General features: G+C 48.4%; 1 protein-coding gene across 1 annotated transcript in view; it reads left to right on the forward strand.

Annotated features, from left to right (window-relative positions):
* Positions 1-561: 561 nt before the first annotated feature.
* The window catches only part of OLFM4 (olfactomedin 4), a 33,862-nt gene continuing 19,365 nt past the window's right edge, over positions 562-15,058 (forward strand). Inside the window, exons 1-2 of the mRNA XM_054973049.1 lie at positions 562-656; positions 3,367-3,519. Of these exons, the coding sequence (XP_054829024.1) occupies positions 570-656; positions 3,367-3,519 (240 nt within the window). The 5' untranslated portion in view covers positions 562-569. The remainder of the gene's footprint in view (positions 657-3,366; positions 3,520-15,058) is intronic.

Here is a 15,058-nt window from a genome sequence, read left to right on the forward strand (position 1 = left end):
AAGACAACCCTAACTGGTATCTTTTAGACACCCAGTTTCTACTTCACAGAAAATATTTTTCCATATTTTTTCACAGATTATGAACAGAGCTCTGGAGAAAGATAAACGGTCAACAAACGTTATGAATGGGTGGTGATCCTAGATGGAATTCCGGGAGGATGAGAAGAGCAGAGCTAGCTTTGGGGCTTGGGGAATATGTTTTAAATTAGGTTATCTACACAAATGGACAGTCTTAAAAACACACACACATTGAAAACAGTGATAAAATCCTGGGGCCCATTAACAGGTTTTTCTAAGGAGGTATATGTGTACACACACACACACACACAGAGAGAGAGAGAGAGAGAGAGAGAGAGAGAGAGAGAGAGAGAGAGAGCTATTCCAGATTGCTCCTGCTTGTAGGTGACTCATGCACTCTGCTGATTTGCTCATCAACCTGTGTGAGAATTGCTAGGCGTAATTGTGCAAGTTTCTCTTAAGCACCGGGGCCTCACAGGGGAATCCCCCAGGCCATCTTATAAAAAGTCCATCTCCTGGCTTTCTCGGTTGCATCCCTCCAGGCTGTGAAGATGAAGGCTGTCATTGCTGTGGGGCTGCTCTTTCTTCTTCAAAATGCAATTGCTGTGGACCCCACAGTACCAGGGGCAAGAGATGAGGTAAGAAATGTCTCAGGCTGATATTGGACCTCTCTTCCTTTGGCAGTTTGGGCCGGTCTATGAAGACACAAGTCCCTCAGGATTCATAAGGGCAAGTAAATGTCTACAGGGCTGTAGCCAGAGTGAGAACATCTGCCCATTGGAGAATTTTTCAAAGACATTTCCATTCAAAAACAAGAGAATAACACATTTCTGGTTGAAAATAATCAGTGGCTAGTGGTGCTTGTCCTCCCCTCCCCTAAAGTAGAAGTGTCCCAAACTCTCTTCATGAGACCTTTTATTGTGCTGTCCAGGACCCCGCTGATGGGTTTTCAAGGTCTCCTTTATATCGAACTCATCTCATTCCAGGCACTACAAGCTTAAAGGGGTCAAGGGCTAATTTTAGGGTGTTTGTTATTTACTTAGGAAAGGTGAATATTACAAGTGGACAGCTCACTTCCTCTGGATGTTTCTGGTGCTAACAAGTCATAACATTCCCTTGCAGACCAAGAGCTGGGATTGGCAAAAGGATAAGAGAATTCTACCCTAACTATATAACTGCTTATGGAAGGCTGGGAAGAAATCCCTGATTTTTCCCTTCCATTTCTTTCACACATCTAAATGTGGTGTGGCCTCAACTGGCAAGGAAAGTTGCCTACAGGCTTCACAGCAGACTTAGGTTTTTAAGAAGTCAGTCCTCCAAAGCAGGTAATGAAGGGCAGGCAGTCTTGTGAGAACTAGTTTATGAAGACAGCAGATGAGATGGCAAAATTCTTCCCTTTGGAAAAAAATTCCCTGCACGTAAAAAGCTAAGCACTTCAGCACTGCACCATTGTCCAGTGGCAGTAAATTCCAAAAGCTGATGATGTGTTCTGTGAAGAACTCCATCGCAAAACTACTGCCAAACATTTCAGTGTGCGGGGCTTCTTGAGCTGTGCCTGACAGCTGTGCTGTTGGTATAGCAAGAGACAGAAACTGTGGCTTCTCTTCTCTCCCAGGCCGCATGAGTGTGGAGCTCATTTTTATGGCCGGCTGTAATTCACTCATGTTGCATAATGCATTTTTGGCCTGCTTGTAAAAAAAAAAAATCAGGGCTGGAGTCTGTAGCAAAAAAAATGCTCTTTTGCTTGCACTTAAATGCTCCGCATCATTCACAACACAGCGGAGAATTCAGAGCTTTTTCTAAAAGCTGCTGGTGCTCCTTTAGAAGCCTCATCTGACTCGTTCTGAATGAAGCTGCTGCCAAATTTCCATTCTTTACAGGCTGCCCTCCATTGCTGCCTTTTACATCATTGCAAGATTCTCAGTGGACCCCTCCCCAAACCTCAAAATATATTGTGGTGGGCATAAACATATTCACCTAGAAGAACATGAAAGAAGAAATGCTCAAAAGCAAGGGGGAAAGAAAGCATTAGAGTTGCCTTTAAACTGGTTATTAGATCAATGCCGCTTGTTTCTGTTTCCCACAAGGCCAAATCAGGATGGTGCTCAGAGGTGGAGCCTGTGGTGCCTGCCACTCTCTGGGCTGGCAGTGAGCAAAGGGTGCCAGGGTGGAAGTGACATATTGCCCCTCCATAAGACATGCTTCTTTGGGGGGGGTGTTAAAAACTCCCTAGAATATCAGAGATGGAGGTAGATGCTGGGGGAGCAAGGGTGCTTGGGAGGAGGACTCGGGTCAAGGGTCGGGAAAGGAGGACTGTCCCGCCCAGATGCCTAAGGGAGCCCCAATGCAGAGCATGGGAAACTGATGCAAGAGCCAGGCAAGCTGTCCTCTAGGAGGTGAGTCGCTTCCCTGGAACTGGCCACTTGAAGGAGCGAGAAGAGACTCAGGTGCTCAAGCAGCCGGGTGCACTGAGGGGGTGGGGGTGGGCTAGGGCCCCCCTGTCAGCAGCCATGCCACATACAGAACACATGGACATTCAGACAGATAGAATCATATAACCTTCCAGAATGCCATCTGGTACGTGGCGAGATTCTCAGCTGTGGATTCTGACCTGATCCCATCTTCACAGAAAAAGTGATTTCTGCTGATTCCACCCTCCCGTGCAAACCCCCAGTTTGCCCCTCCACTATTCCTGACAGCCCTTTGCATCCTAGGAACAAAACTTGGCAAAGCTGAGTGGGATGCATCAGGAGGGGAAGAGGGGAAAGTCCTGCCCCATGAGGTCAATTTCATGAGCTGATGTGATTAAATAGGCACCTCTGTTGTAATCTGGCATCCTGTGAAGCGTATTTCACTGGCCATTGTTGACATACCGATCACCTAAAGGGGTGTGGCAATGGCAGAACAGGCCCAGAAAACACCTTTTTCTACTTCTGGGAGGTGGAATTTATCTAGCTGGCCCTTTTTCCAAGGTGGCCCTGTATTAATCTTAAATTAAGCTTTAAGAGCATGCAAATGAAGCATTTATTGTGACACAGTTGTATGTTTTACCCAGGTACCTGTGGGGGCGAGGTATCCTTTCTTGATAGGGTGAGCTGCTGTCGGGGAGTGTTTTTTACTTCTACTTTAAACAAGGGATTACTTTTTGAACACAGGTGCAAAGCAGAAATTGTCAACAATAATCAGGCAGGCTGTTATCACCAGATAAGTGATTTTATGAATGGCCTTTTATGATTTTATGAATGCCCCGATAATGCCTCATTCATTCCCCTGGGTGACCATCGGCAGAGAGAATGGCTGTCTTCCAGCTGAGTGACTGACCTTTTCCTTGCTCTTATGTTCTTGCAGCCATTTGCCAATGTCACTGGCTCTTTGGACAACCATGGAGTGTGCCAGTGCTCCGTATACTTGCCAGACACCACATTTCCTGTGCAGAAGGTGGAGACGCTAGAAATTATAGCTCAAATGCTCTCCCAGAAGGTTGACATCGAACTTTCCAAAGTAAGTGACTCTCTTTTTTCAAATGTAAAGCAAAGGAAGAGTACAACTATGGACTCCATCTAGAGGGAGGAAGAGAACAGATGCTGGGTGGTGCTTTGATCGCTGACTGGCAGTGCAGTCAGGAACTTTGGAGTGAGGGAGTTGGGTGAATGAGTCCAGTGTTTGGCTGAGCTGTCTGAATGCCACTGGGGGGCCAAGAAGTAAGAAGGGTCTCCAGCTGCCATTAGTCAAGCTGCTTTGAGCCTAGAAAGAGACAGGTCAGGTCTAAGAACAGGGAATGAAGAAGCGCCTAGGAAAGGAGGAGGTGAAACATCGCAAAGATCAAAGTTGAAGAAGTGGGATGAGAAAAGCACTGGAACTGGAAGAAGACAAGAGGAAGGAGAGAGGAAGCAAGAGAAAATGGACTGAGGGAATGTGAAGGCTTTGGCTACAGGCCTCTAGTAAAGCAATGATCCCTAACGCACACCCATTAAACCCCATCTCAGCACTTTGATAGCTCTAAGTAACACACTCTGGGGCTTTGTTTGAAAGTACCGTTATGTATGTTGTGATACAAAAATTAAACATCATATAAAAAAATCCATTTTAAAAAGCAGTAATCCCAGTCAAATGTAACATTTGAGAGCCTGTCGAAACATTCTACTGAGCCTATGAGAGCCACAGTTTCCGGTCTGTCATTGGTCCAGAGAGTTGTGTGTAAGATGACATCATGTGCTGAAGTCAGCATGAGTTTGCTTTGGGCTTTGAATCACCACTGCAAGAGAACCTGTGCTTGAGCTGGCTGTCAGAATCTGCATCGTAGCTCCATTGACCCAGGGGGTAGGCCTGCCTCTGGCAGGTTTAGCCCGTAGCAACCTGGGTAAAGAATGGGATGGGAAGTCCAGCAGAGAAGGGTGTCCACAATGGCACTTGTCCTCTGTGCTTCTTTGCTGAGCCATTCATTTAATGGAGTCATTTAAAAGAATCAGAGAATCACAGAGTAGGAAGCGGCCATGCAGACCTTCTAGTCCAACCCCCTGTCCAATGCAGGATGAGCCTAAAGCATCCCTGAGAAATATTCCTCCAGCCTCTTCTTGAAAACTGCCAGTGAAGGGGAGCTCACCACCCTGGAACTACTCTGACCGTGAAAAGGTTTTTCCTAATTTCCAACTGGTACCTTTCTGCATGTAATTTAAGCCCGTTGCTTCGAATTCTGTCCTCTGCTGCCAATTGGAACAGCTCCTTGCCCTCCTCCAAATGACAGCCTTTCAAATACTTAAAGAGAGCAATCATGTCCCCCCTCAATCTCCTCTTCTCCAAACTAAACATTCCCAAGGCCATCAGCCTTTCCTCATAGGGCTCAGTCTCCAGACTCCTGATCATCCTCGTCGCTCTCCTCTGCACCCTCTCGATTTTGTCCACATCCTTTTTGAAGTGAGGCCTCCAGAACTGTACACAATACTCCAGGTGCGGCCTGACCAAGGCAGTATAGAGAGGGGCTATGACCTCCTGCGATTTCGAGGCTATGGCCCCTTTGATACAACCTAAGACTGTGTTTGCCTTTTTTGCTACCGCATCACACTGACTGCTCATATTTAGTTTACAGTCCACTCTTACCCCAAGATCTCTTTCACATACACTACTACCCAGAAGTGTATCCTCCAGCCTGTATTTGTGCTTCACATTTTTGTGGCCCAGAAGTAGGGGTGTGCAAGCCAAAAATTTTCGGCTATAGCCGAAAGTAGAAAGCCGAAAGAAAATTCTCTATCGTTAAAGCTGAAAGCCGAAACAAGAATCTCTTTCGGGATTCGGGATTCGGGATTCTTTCGGCATTATTTCGGCATTCTTTCGGCTTTTTTCTATGGGAAAATGCCTCCGTCTTCCAGGACGCCTGGAGGAGGCATTTTCCCACCGAATAAGCCCAAAATTGGTGGGGACCTTCCTCTACCCCTCTCTAACAACCACCCAAGTTTCAGACAGATTGGACTTTGGGGGGCCATGTTATGGCCCCCCAAAGCAGGTCCCCCCATCCTCCCATAAAGGAGCATCTTCTTCATTATTTCCTATGGGGAAAAAATGAAGAAGCAGGCTTCCTTTGCCAGGGGTGGCATTTTGCATGCAAAATGCCCCCTTACCCTCAGGGGCCCTTCTCCCACCCCTCCTCCCACCCCCCACCAAGGCTCAGCCTGCTCCCACTTGGGGGGGCCATTTCATGGCCTCCCCAAGTAGGTGCTCTAATCTCTACCACTGACAGCTGGGGGAGGCTTGTGTTGCCAGGGGTGGCATTTTGCATGCAAAATGCCCCCCAACCCTCTGGGGCCCTTCTCCCACCCCTCCTCCCACCCCCCACCAAGGCTCAGCCTGCTCCCACTTGGGGGGGCCATTTCATGGCCTCCCCAAGTAGGTGCTCTAATCTCTACCACTGACAGCTGGGGGAGGCTTGTGTTGCCAGGGGTGGCATTTTGCATGCAAAATGCCCCCCAGCCCTCTGGGGCCCTTCTCCCACCCTTCCTCCCACCCCACACCAAGGCTCAGACTGCTCCCACTTGGGGGGGCCATTTCATGGCCTCCCCAAGTAGGTCCTCTCAGCCCCTAAAGTCCACCCCTTACAGCCCCACACAAACCCAATTCCCCCCCAGCTGCCGCACACAGACCCAAATCCCCACATTAGCCCCTCACAGACCCAAATCCACCCCCACCTGCCCCACACCCATAACCCCAGGAACAGGCTGGCAAAGGCCAGCCCTCTCCCTTTGTTCCCTATGCTGGGAACTTCTAAACTCTCTTTCCCTGGGCAATTCTGCACAGCCCAGGGGTGCCACAATGGTGGGCACACTTCTGAGTGCCAGCTGGTCCCTGTGAAAGAACACCTGAACCACAGACACCCTCCCTCAAATTCCCCCACCACCTACAGAGATAGCTGGCCAGCCAGCCCCATTGTTCCCTATGATGGGAACCAACTGCACAACAAAGAATAAAACAAGAACAACACAAAATAAAGTTTTTAAAAAATTATTTTCTCCCTTCCAAAGTACAAGTAGGCAAAGCATTATGACACATTACACCAGCAGTCCCCCACACAGAAAAATAACACAACTCACTTAACATCAGAGAATCACAAAGCACGATTCCTGTCAAAAACACTTTATTTCTTGAACAGCTTTAGGTTACACAGCAGGGGGGAACACCAAAGGGCTTGGCAGCAGTATCTTACACAAAAATAACACAACTCACTTAACATCAGAGAATCACAAAAGCACAATTCCTGTCAAAAACACTTTATTTCTTGAACAGCTTTAGGCTACACAGCAGGGGGGGGACACCAAAGGGCATGGAAGCAGTATCTTACACAAAAATAACACAACTCACTTCACATTAAAGAATCACCCCAAAAAATTGCTGTCAAAAGCACTTTATTTCTGTAACTGCTTTAGGTTACACAGTAGGAAGGCACCACAGAGCAGGAAAGCAGTGTACTACACAAAAATAACACAACTCACTTCACATCAGAGAATCACACAAACACAATTGCTGTCAAAAACGGTGAAGTGGGTTGTATTATTTTTTGTAGTACATTGCTATCATGCCCTTTTGTGCCCTCCTACTGTGTAACCTAAAGCTGTTCAAGAAATAAAGTGTTTTTGCCAGGAATTGTGTTTTTGTGATTCTCTGATGTTAAATGAGTTGTGTTATTTTTGTGTAAGATACTGCTTCCATGCCCTTTGGTGTTCCCCCCCTGCTGTGTAGCCTAAAGCTGTTCAAGAAATAAAGTGTTTTTGCCAGGAATTGTGTTTTTGTGATTCTCTGATGTTAAGTGAGTTGTGTTATTTTTGTGTAAGATACTGCTGCCATGCCCTTTGGTGTTCCCCCCCTGCTGTGTAGCCTAAAGCTGTTCAAGAAATAAAGTGTTTTTGACAGGAATCGTGCTTTGTGATTCTCTGATGTTAAGTGAGTTGTGTTATTTTTCTGTGTGGGGGACTGCTGGTGTTATGTGTCATAATGCTTTGCCTACTTGTACTTTGGAAGGGAGAAAATAATTTTTAAAAAACTTTATTTTGTGTTGTTCTTGTTTTATTCTTTGTTGTGCAGTTGGTTCCCATCATAGGGAACAATGGGGCTGGCTGGCCAGCCATCTCTGTAGGTGGTGGGGGAATTTGAGGGAGGGTGTCTGTGGTTCAGGTGCTCTTTCACAGGGACCAGCTGGCACTCAGAAGTGTGCCCACCATTGTGGCACCCCTGGGCTGTGCAGAATTGCCCAGGGAAAGAGAGTTTAGAAGTTCCCAGCATAGGGAACAAAGGGAGAGGGCTGGCCTTTGCCAGCCTGTTCCTGGGGTTATGGGTGTGGGGCAGGTGGGGGTGGATTTGGGTCTGTGAGGGGCTAATGTGGGGATTTGGGTCTGTGTGTGGCAGCTGGGGGGAATTGGGTTTGTGTGGAGCTGTAAGGGGTGGAATTTAGGGGCTGAGAGGACCTACTTGGGGAGGCCATGAAATGGCCCCCCCAAGTGGGAGCAGGCTGAGCCTTGGTGGGGGGTGGGAGGAGGGGTGGGAGAAGGGCCCCAGAGGGTTGGGGGGCATTTTGCATGCAAAATGCCACCCCTGGCAACACAAGCCTCCCCCAGCTGTCAGTGGTAGAGATTAGAGCACCTACTTGGGGAGGCCATGAAATGGCCCCCCCAAGTGGGAGCAGGCTGAGCCTTGGTGGGGGGTGGGAGGAGGGGTGGGAGAAGGGCCCCTGAGGGTAAGGGGGCATTTTGCATGCAAAATGCCACCCCTGGCAAAGGAAGCCTGCTTCTTCATTTTTTCCCCATAGGAAATAATGAAGAAGATGCTCCTTTATGGGAGGATGGGGGGACCTGCTTTGGGGGGCCATAACATGGCCCCCCAAAGTCCAATCTGTCTGAAACTTGGGTGGTTGTTAGAGAAGGGTTAGAGGAAGGTCCCCACCAATTTTGGGCTTATTCGGTGGGAAGATGCCTCCCCCAGACGTCCGGGAAGACGGAGGCATTTTCCCATTGAAAAGCCGAATGAAAGACGAAAGAATCCCGAAACGTTTCGGCTTTTTTCTTTCGGCTACCCGAAACGTTTCGGGATTCCCTGAAACGTTTCGGCATTCCCTGAAAGAAGCCGAAACACTTTTGTTTCGGCATTCTTTCGGCATTCTGAATGCCGAAACGCACATCCCTACCCAGAAGTTAATACTGTGCACTTATCTATGTTGAATTGCATCCTGTTTGCAACCGCCCACTTCTCCAGAGTATTCAGACCTTGTTGAATTTTAACTCTATCTTCTTGGGTGTTTGCCACTCCTCCCAACTTGGTATCATCAGCAAATTTAATGAGTAGACCATTTACTCCTTCATCCAGATCATTGATAAAAATATCCGAAGCCCAGCGGCACCCCACTGGACACCTCCAATCTGATGAAATGCCATTGAACACCACTCTTTGGGTTCAGTCCTCTAACCAGTTCCCTATCCACTGAACTGTCCTATAGTCCAGTCCACAGTCTTCCAGTCTACCCATTAGAATGTCATGGGGAACCTTATCAAAAGCTTTACTGAAATCCAGGTAAATTACATCGACAGAGTTCTCACGATCCAGTAAGCTTGTCACTCGATCAAAGAAGGAAACCAGGTTGGTCTGACAAGATCTGTTGGGGACAAAACCATGTTGACTTTCCCAGATCACTAAGCAGTCCTTCAGATCTTTATAGATCGATCCCTTTAAAATCTGCTGTAATATCTTCCCAGCAACAGAAGTCAGACTGACTGGCCTGTAGTTTCCTGGGTCATCCTTCTTCCCTTTCCTAAAGATTAGGATAACATTCTCTCTTCTCCAATCTTGTGGCATATCTCCAGTCCTCCAGGAGGCCATGAAGATGATGGACAGAGGATCTGCAAGTTCTCTAGAAAGTTCTTTGAGCACTCTTGGGTGCACCCCACCCGGCCCAGGGGATTTGTATTCATCCAGTGCAGCCAGATGCCTCTCCACAACCTCTCTGTCAATGTCAACTAGCCCCCCCAGGTGTCCTGTCGTGTCTACTACCATCTCCAGATGGGATCGAGTTCTTCAGGGAGAAAACAGAGGCAAAAAATTCATTAAGCCTGTCTTCTTTTTCTCTGTCCTCCATCAGAGTTTCTCCTCCTACTCCCAACAGTGGTCTAATCGCCTCTTTTACCTTGCGTTTGCTTCTCACATATCTGTAGAAGTTTTTCTTTCTGTAGCGAGCCCTCCTGGCCCGACCCAGCTCGTACTGAGCTCTGGCTTCTCTGATGGCTGATCTGCAGTACCTAGTAACCCTCATATACTCCTCTTTAGAGGTCTGTCCTTCTCTCCATTTCCTGAACATTTCCTTTTTCTCCCTTAGCTTATTCTGGAGCTCTCTGTACATCCACATCAATTTATTTGGAGCCCTTACCATGTTTCCGTCTTGCTGGGATAGTGAGGGCTTGAGCTTGCAAAAGCTCATGTTTAAGAAGACCCCACCCTTCAGTCACTCTTTTCCTTTCCAGCACACTTCCCCACAGAATGACTCTCATTAAGCCTCTGATTTCATTGTTGTTGGCTCTATGAAAATTTAACCTACAAGTCTGGCTACGAACTTGGTGGCTACAAACTTCCTAATGTATTGTGACTGATCTAAAAAATACTTAAAAAATACAACCCCCCCCCCACATTTTTGATCTTTTCCTGGGCTATTGACAATTTTGTTTTAAGTCTGGAAGCCTCAATCAGTTTGATCCATTGATTGATCATTAAAGAACAGTTGCATAGTCTACTGGGGATGTAAGATAAGGACCTCCTTTTTATCAATCAAGCATCCAGCAAGGCAGTTTTGGTTCTGGTATGTTCCTGTAACATGGAATGAAAGACAAAAATGTTCTTTCCTTTTAACAAAGAATGGTTGCTCTGGATTATTGTCAGAACTCTATCTTATGTTTCTTTCAATGTAGTTTTTCATCCTTAGTTATTTAAACGCAATCAATTAATTAATTGGTCAAAAGTCAAGTGATTAATCTCCTGGAAATTCTTTGATCAGTTAACACCCTGACTTTAGGTATGGAGCTGTAGTTGTGACTTGTGACTTCCTTGGCTCTGCGGTGGCTGGGATCCCATGAACTGTGAGTGAAATGAGTTTTTGGGTGAGAAGCAGGGCTTTTTTTCAGCTGGAACACGGTGGAACGGAGTTCCGGAACCTCTTGAAAATGGTCACGTGACTGGTGGCCCTGCCCCCTGATCTCCAGACCAAGGGAAGTTTAGATTGCCCTCCGTGCTGCTCAGCAGCGCGGAGGGCAATCTCAAACCCCCTCTGTCTGGAGATCAGGGGGCGGGGCCACCAGCCATGTGACCATTTTCTCCAAGGGCAACCCACTGAGTTCCACCACCTCTTTTCCCAGAAAAAAAGCCCTGGTGAGAAGTGTTTGTGGTTCCTTGGATGCAGCCCAGAGACCTGTCTTGCTTCCCCCAAACATGACTGGAAATCTTCTGTTAGACTACTTAAAACAAATTCCCTTGCCTCTCCCGCTTTGGTTGTTTGTAATAGGAATTCAACTCCCATTTCCCTTGCAACATTCAAGCAAAACTCATAAATAATCAGCAACCGCTGTAATCTCAGGAAAGCTGAAAAAGCTCCTGCTAGAGCTAGATTTCTTTGGCAGAAAATATGCAGGACTTCAATTAGGTGTCCAGGAGAAAGGGCATGCCTGCTCCAGGAAGCAGACCTCTTAACAGATGAAGTGTCCTTGAATTAATCAGAAGCAAAGATGGAGCACTAAATTATAAATTCTAGCCATAAATATTCATAAACATTCCCACAATATAATTGGGAAGAAATAGCAAATCAAACTACAACTGGAAGGTGGAGGAGAAGACAGTGCCTGGCGCCACTGTTGTTTAAACAGTTTTCTGTGACATAAACACAGAAAACCCTTTCCTTGGAGAAAAATGGCAAGAGGGAATTGGCAGGACCCTCTTCCTCACCTGCCTCCTCAAGCATCCAGATCATCACAGCTGAGGTTAGACTGGCAGGCTTTCTATGGAGGGCTCAGGTTCACTCTTCTGATTTGCAGGGGTGCCCATTGTCAGATCCACGAGCCGCTTGGTTTATTGCTAGCAAAGCAATATTTAAAAAGGAAACTTCAGACTGACCTACCAAAAGTGTTCTTACAAGTGCAGAAGTTACTAGAATGGCTGGTTTGAAGCTCCACAGCAGGAAGGCAGCGTCTGTCACAGCTTTATTTCTCCACTCCAGTTGCCCTACCACAGATCATCTGGTAGCTGGATTCATTACCCTTCTGGTAAAGCCCCAGATTAGCAATTCTTTCTTCCTTATTGAGTAAAGCCCTGTCAGGAGTAGAAATGGTCACGAACAGCATTACGAATGCAAAAAAGCCCCGAACAACCCGTTTGTCTGTTTGCGAACAAGCCATTGCAAACGAACAAGACTGCTTCCTGGAGCAGTCATGCCCTTTCTCCTGGACACCTAATTGAAGTCCTGCATATTTTCTGCCAAAGAAATCTAGCTCTTGACTGTGCAGGAGCTTTTTCAGCTTTCCTGAGATTACAGAGGTTGATGAGGCGCCATTGCAAACGAACAAGAGGTCGCTGCAAGCCTCGTTCATGAAGCCAAACAGTCAGGCACCTTCAATCAATTCCCTTGGCAATGGAGGCAGGGACTGCCTGAACTCTGTCTGCACTCCTTCTGTCGCCCTGGAAACCCCAATATGAGCCCAACAGCTTGATGGGCAGGTCTTCCTTCCAAGTGCGGAGCTCCAAATTGGTTACAATTGGTTACATGGGAGAAGAGACCAGGGGGGAGGGAGGGGGAGGGAGTGTTCTGTGACCATGGGAACTTCAATCTTATCCCTGCAAACTCTGTTAGGCAGTTCTGACTGCCAACCATAGACCTCCTGCTTTTCCCTATGAGGCCTCTGGTTATAAAAAGAGCGCTGTGCTCCCAGTTCTGGCTTTTAGTTTCAGCAAGCAGTGGAGTGGAAGAGAGCTGTTGCTAGCCTTTGGGGGGAGAGAGAGGGAGAGTGCATTGGAGCTCGGATTTTTTTCTGTGTGTGGTGGGTGGGATAGGGATCTATCCCCTCTGGTTCCAGGGCTGCTGCCAGGCTCTGGGGCCAAGCTCAGTGGGCACCTTGGCTGAGGGCTCACATTGATTATTATCATTATCAGTGCCTGATCTGGTCAGTTTTCTTGGAGTGCTGGGCTAGGGCTTAGCCCCTCCCTCTGGTTCCAGGGCTGCTGCCAGGCCCTGGGGCCAAGCTCAGTGGGCACCTCGGCTGAGGGCTTACCCTGATTATTAGTGCCTGATCTGGTCAGGTCTCTGGGAGTGCTGGGCTAGGGCTCTAGCCCCTCCCTCTGGTGCCAGGGCTAATGCCTGGCACTGGGGCCAAGCTTAGTGGGCACCTCGGCTGAGGGCTCACAGTGTTGTCTCCTTTTATTTCCTCCTTAATTCTTGTTTGCTGGCACAATGAGGCTTTGGCCAGGGGGCAAGGTTGGTCATGGGGAGAAGTGCAAAGATTGTCCCAGTTGCCCCACAGGAAGCAGTACTGCGCAGGGCTCTGGGGCAGCAGAGACTCCAGCCATTTTCACACTACTAACCTGCTTCCATGATGTTGCGAAACATTGTTCAAAAACCGCAGAAGACAGCGTCTTCTCGTGAGAGTTTTGTGCAACGTCGCACAAAACTCTCGCAAGAAGTCGCTATCTTCCACATTTTTGTGCGACATTCCGCAACTTAACGGAAGCAGGTTAGTAGTGTGAAAACGGCAGCTCATCAATGCCTCCGCCAGCCCGCCAGGCCCGGCAGCCACTGACCTGACCTACCATCTTCCAGACTTTGTGGAAATTAGCCTCAAGGAGGCCTGGCAGACAGGTATATGGGAGGTGCCACTGGCAAGTGGCCAGACCACTCGCTCCCTAGAGGGGAGGTGGCCCACCAACGCCTCGCCCATCCTGCCCATCCCAGCGACCACCGACATCACCCACCATCATACCTTGGCGGAAAGTAGCCTCAGGGAGGCCTGGCAGGCGGGCACATGGGGGGTACTGCCAGGGAGCGGCCAGACCCCCCCACCCCCTAGAGGGGAGGCCCAGCCCACCAGGCCCGGCAGCCGCCGACCTGACCTACCATCTTCCAGTCTTTGTGGAAATTAGCCTCAAGGAGGCCTGGCAAGTGTGCTTATGGGGAGTGCCGCTGGTGAGCGGCCAGACCACCCCACCCCCTAGAGGGGAGACGACCCACTAACACCTCGCCCAGCCCGCCCAGCCCGGCGACTTCACCTACCGTCATACCTTGGCGGAATGTAGCATCAGGGAGGCCTGGCGGGTGGGCACATGGGGGGTGCTGCCAGCGAGCGACCAAAGCCCCCACCCCCTAGAGTCCGCTTGTACATGGGGCAAAAGTCAACTGGTAGCTCCCATTGTGTCGAATGGGAGTTTCCTGGGGCCGTCGGATTTGGGAATATATAACTCCAAGATCCGTATTGCATTCTTGACCAAACTTGGATGATGGCTGGATCAGAGCCTGCTGAACACTCCCTGTGAATATGGGCTCTCTAAGTCCAACGGGGGCCGTTCTGACCCCCACAAACAACAAACAATGAACATGTTCGTTAATGGGACGTTCATTACTGTTCATCTGTTCGTGTTCATCGGCAGCAATGAACCATAAACAGTGTGTTCTTTCCGTTCATGCCCATGTCTAGTCAGGAGATGAGGTGGGTTCTCCTTCTTCCTCTTTCTATCAGTAGTTTATTGCATAATTGTCCCCTCCCAGTTGGTATGTCACTCCCCTTTTCACTGTTCTGTTGCTTGGAACTGTCTTTGTTAAATATGAGAGGAAAATCTGAAAAATGAAAGCTGTAACAGGGAATCGACCACGACTTCTCTTTATTTCTTCCCTCAAAATCTGTTTTTTCACCATTTAGCTGGAGTCTTGCCGCAGCTCCTGGGAGCAGGACCTAATTCAAGTTGCCCTGCCCAGCAGGGTTTTCTGCATGGTCGGAGGGATGCCTAAGGGCGTTTCAGTCTACTAGAGGCAGCTTGGAAGGTTACTGTAGAAGGAGGAAGTAGCTTCCTAACCTCAGCACCAGGCAATCACAGCAAGTGTTTAAAATGTGGACTGTGCTGGCAGATGATGGCCACAGGCATAGAGTACTTTAAAAATGGCTCAACAGATTCACGGAAGAGAAGTCTATCAGTGACTACTACCCATGCTATCTAAGGGGAACCTCCACATTCAGAGGCAGCCAACCTCTGAATACCAGTGCTAGGAGGCAATGTCTTTGGAAGGGCTCTATGCCCATTTCTTGGCCCTCCAGAGTAACTGTGTGAGACAAGAAGCTGCACTAGGACCACTGGTCTGATCTGGCAGGGCTCTTCTTATGGTCTTAATCGGGGGGAAACTTGGAAGTGGTTTGGGCCATGGGAGTTGGGAGCAGAACCTCCCCACCCTTTCTCAGCCCCCTCTCCCCAGAAGTTCGAAGTGTGTCATATACTGCTGTTCTTGTGAAATCTGTATCTGGTGGTCCTTCTGGGCTCTGAGTCAAAG

The sequence above is a fragment of the Eublepharis macularius genome, chromosome 3 (assembly GCF_028583425.1).
Source record: "Eublepharis macularius isolate TG4126 chromosome 3, MPM_Emac_v1.0, whole genome shotgun sequence".
Taxonomy (NCBI): domain Eukaryota; kingdom Metazoa; phylum Chordata; class Lepidosauria; order Squamata; family Eublepharidae; genus Eublepharis; species Eublepharis macularius.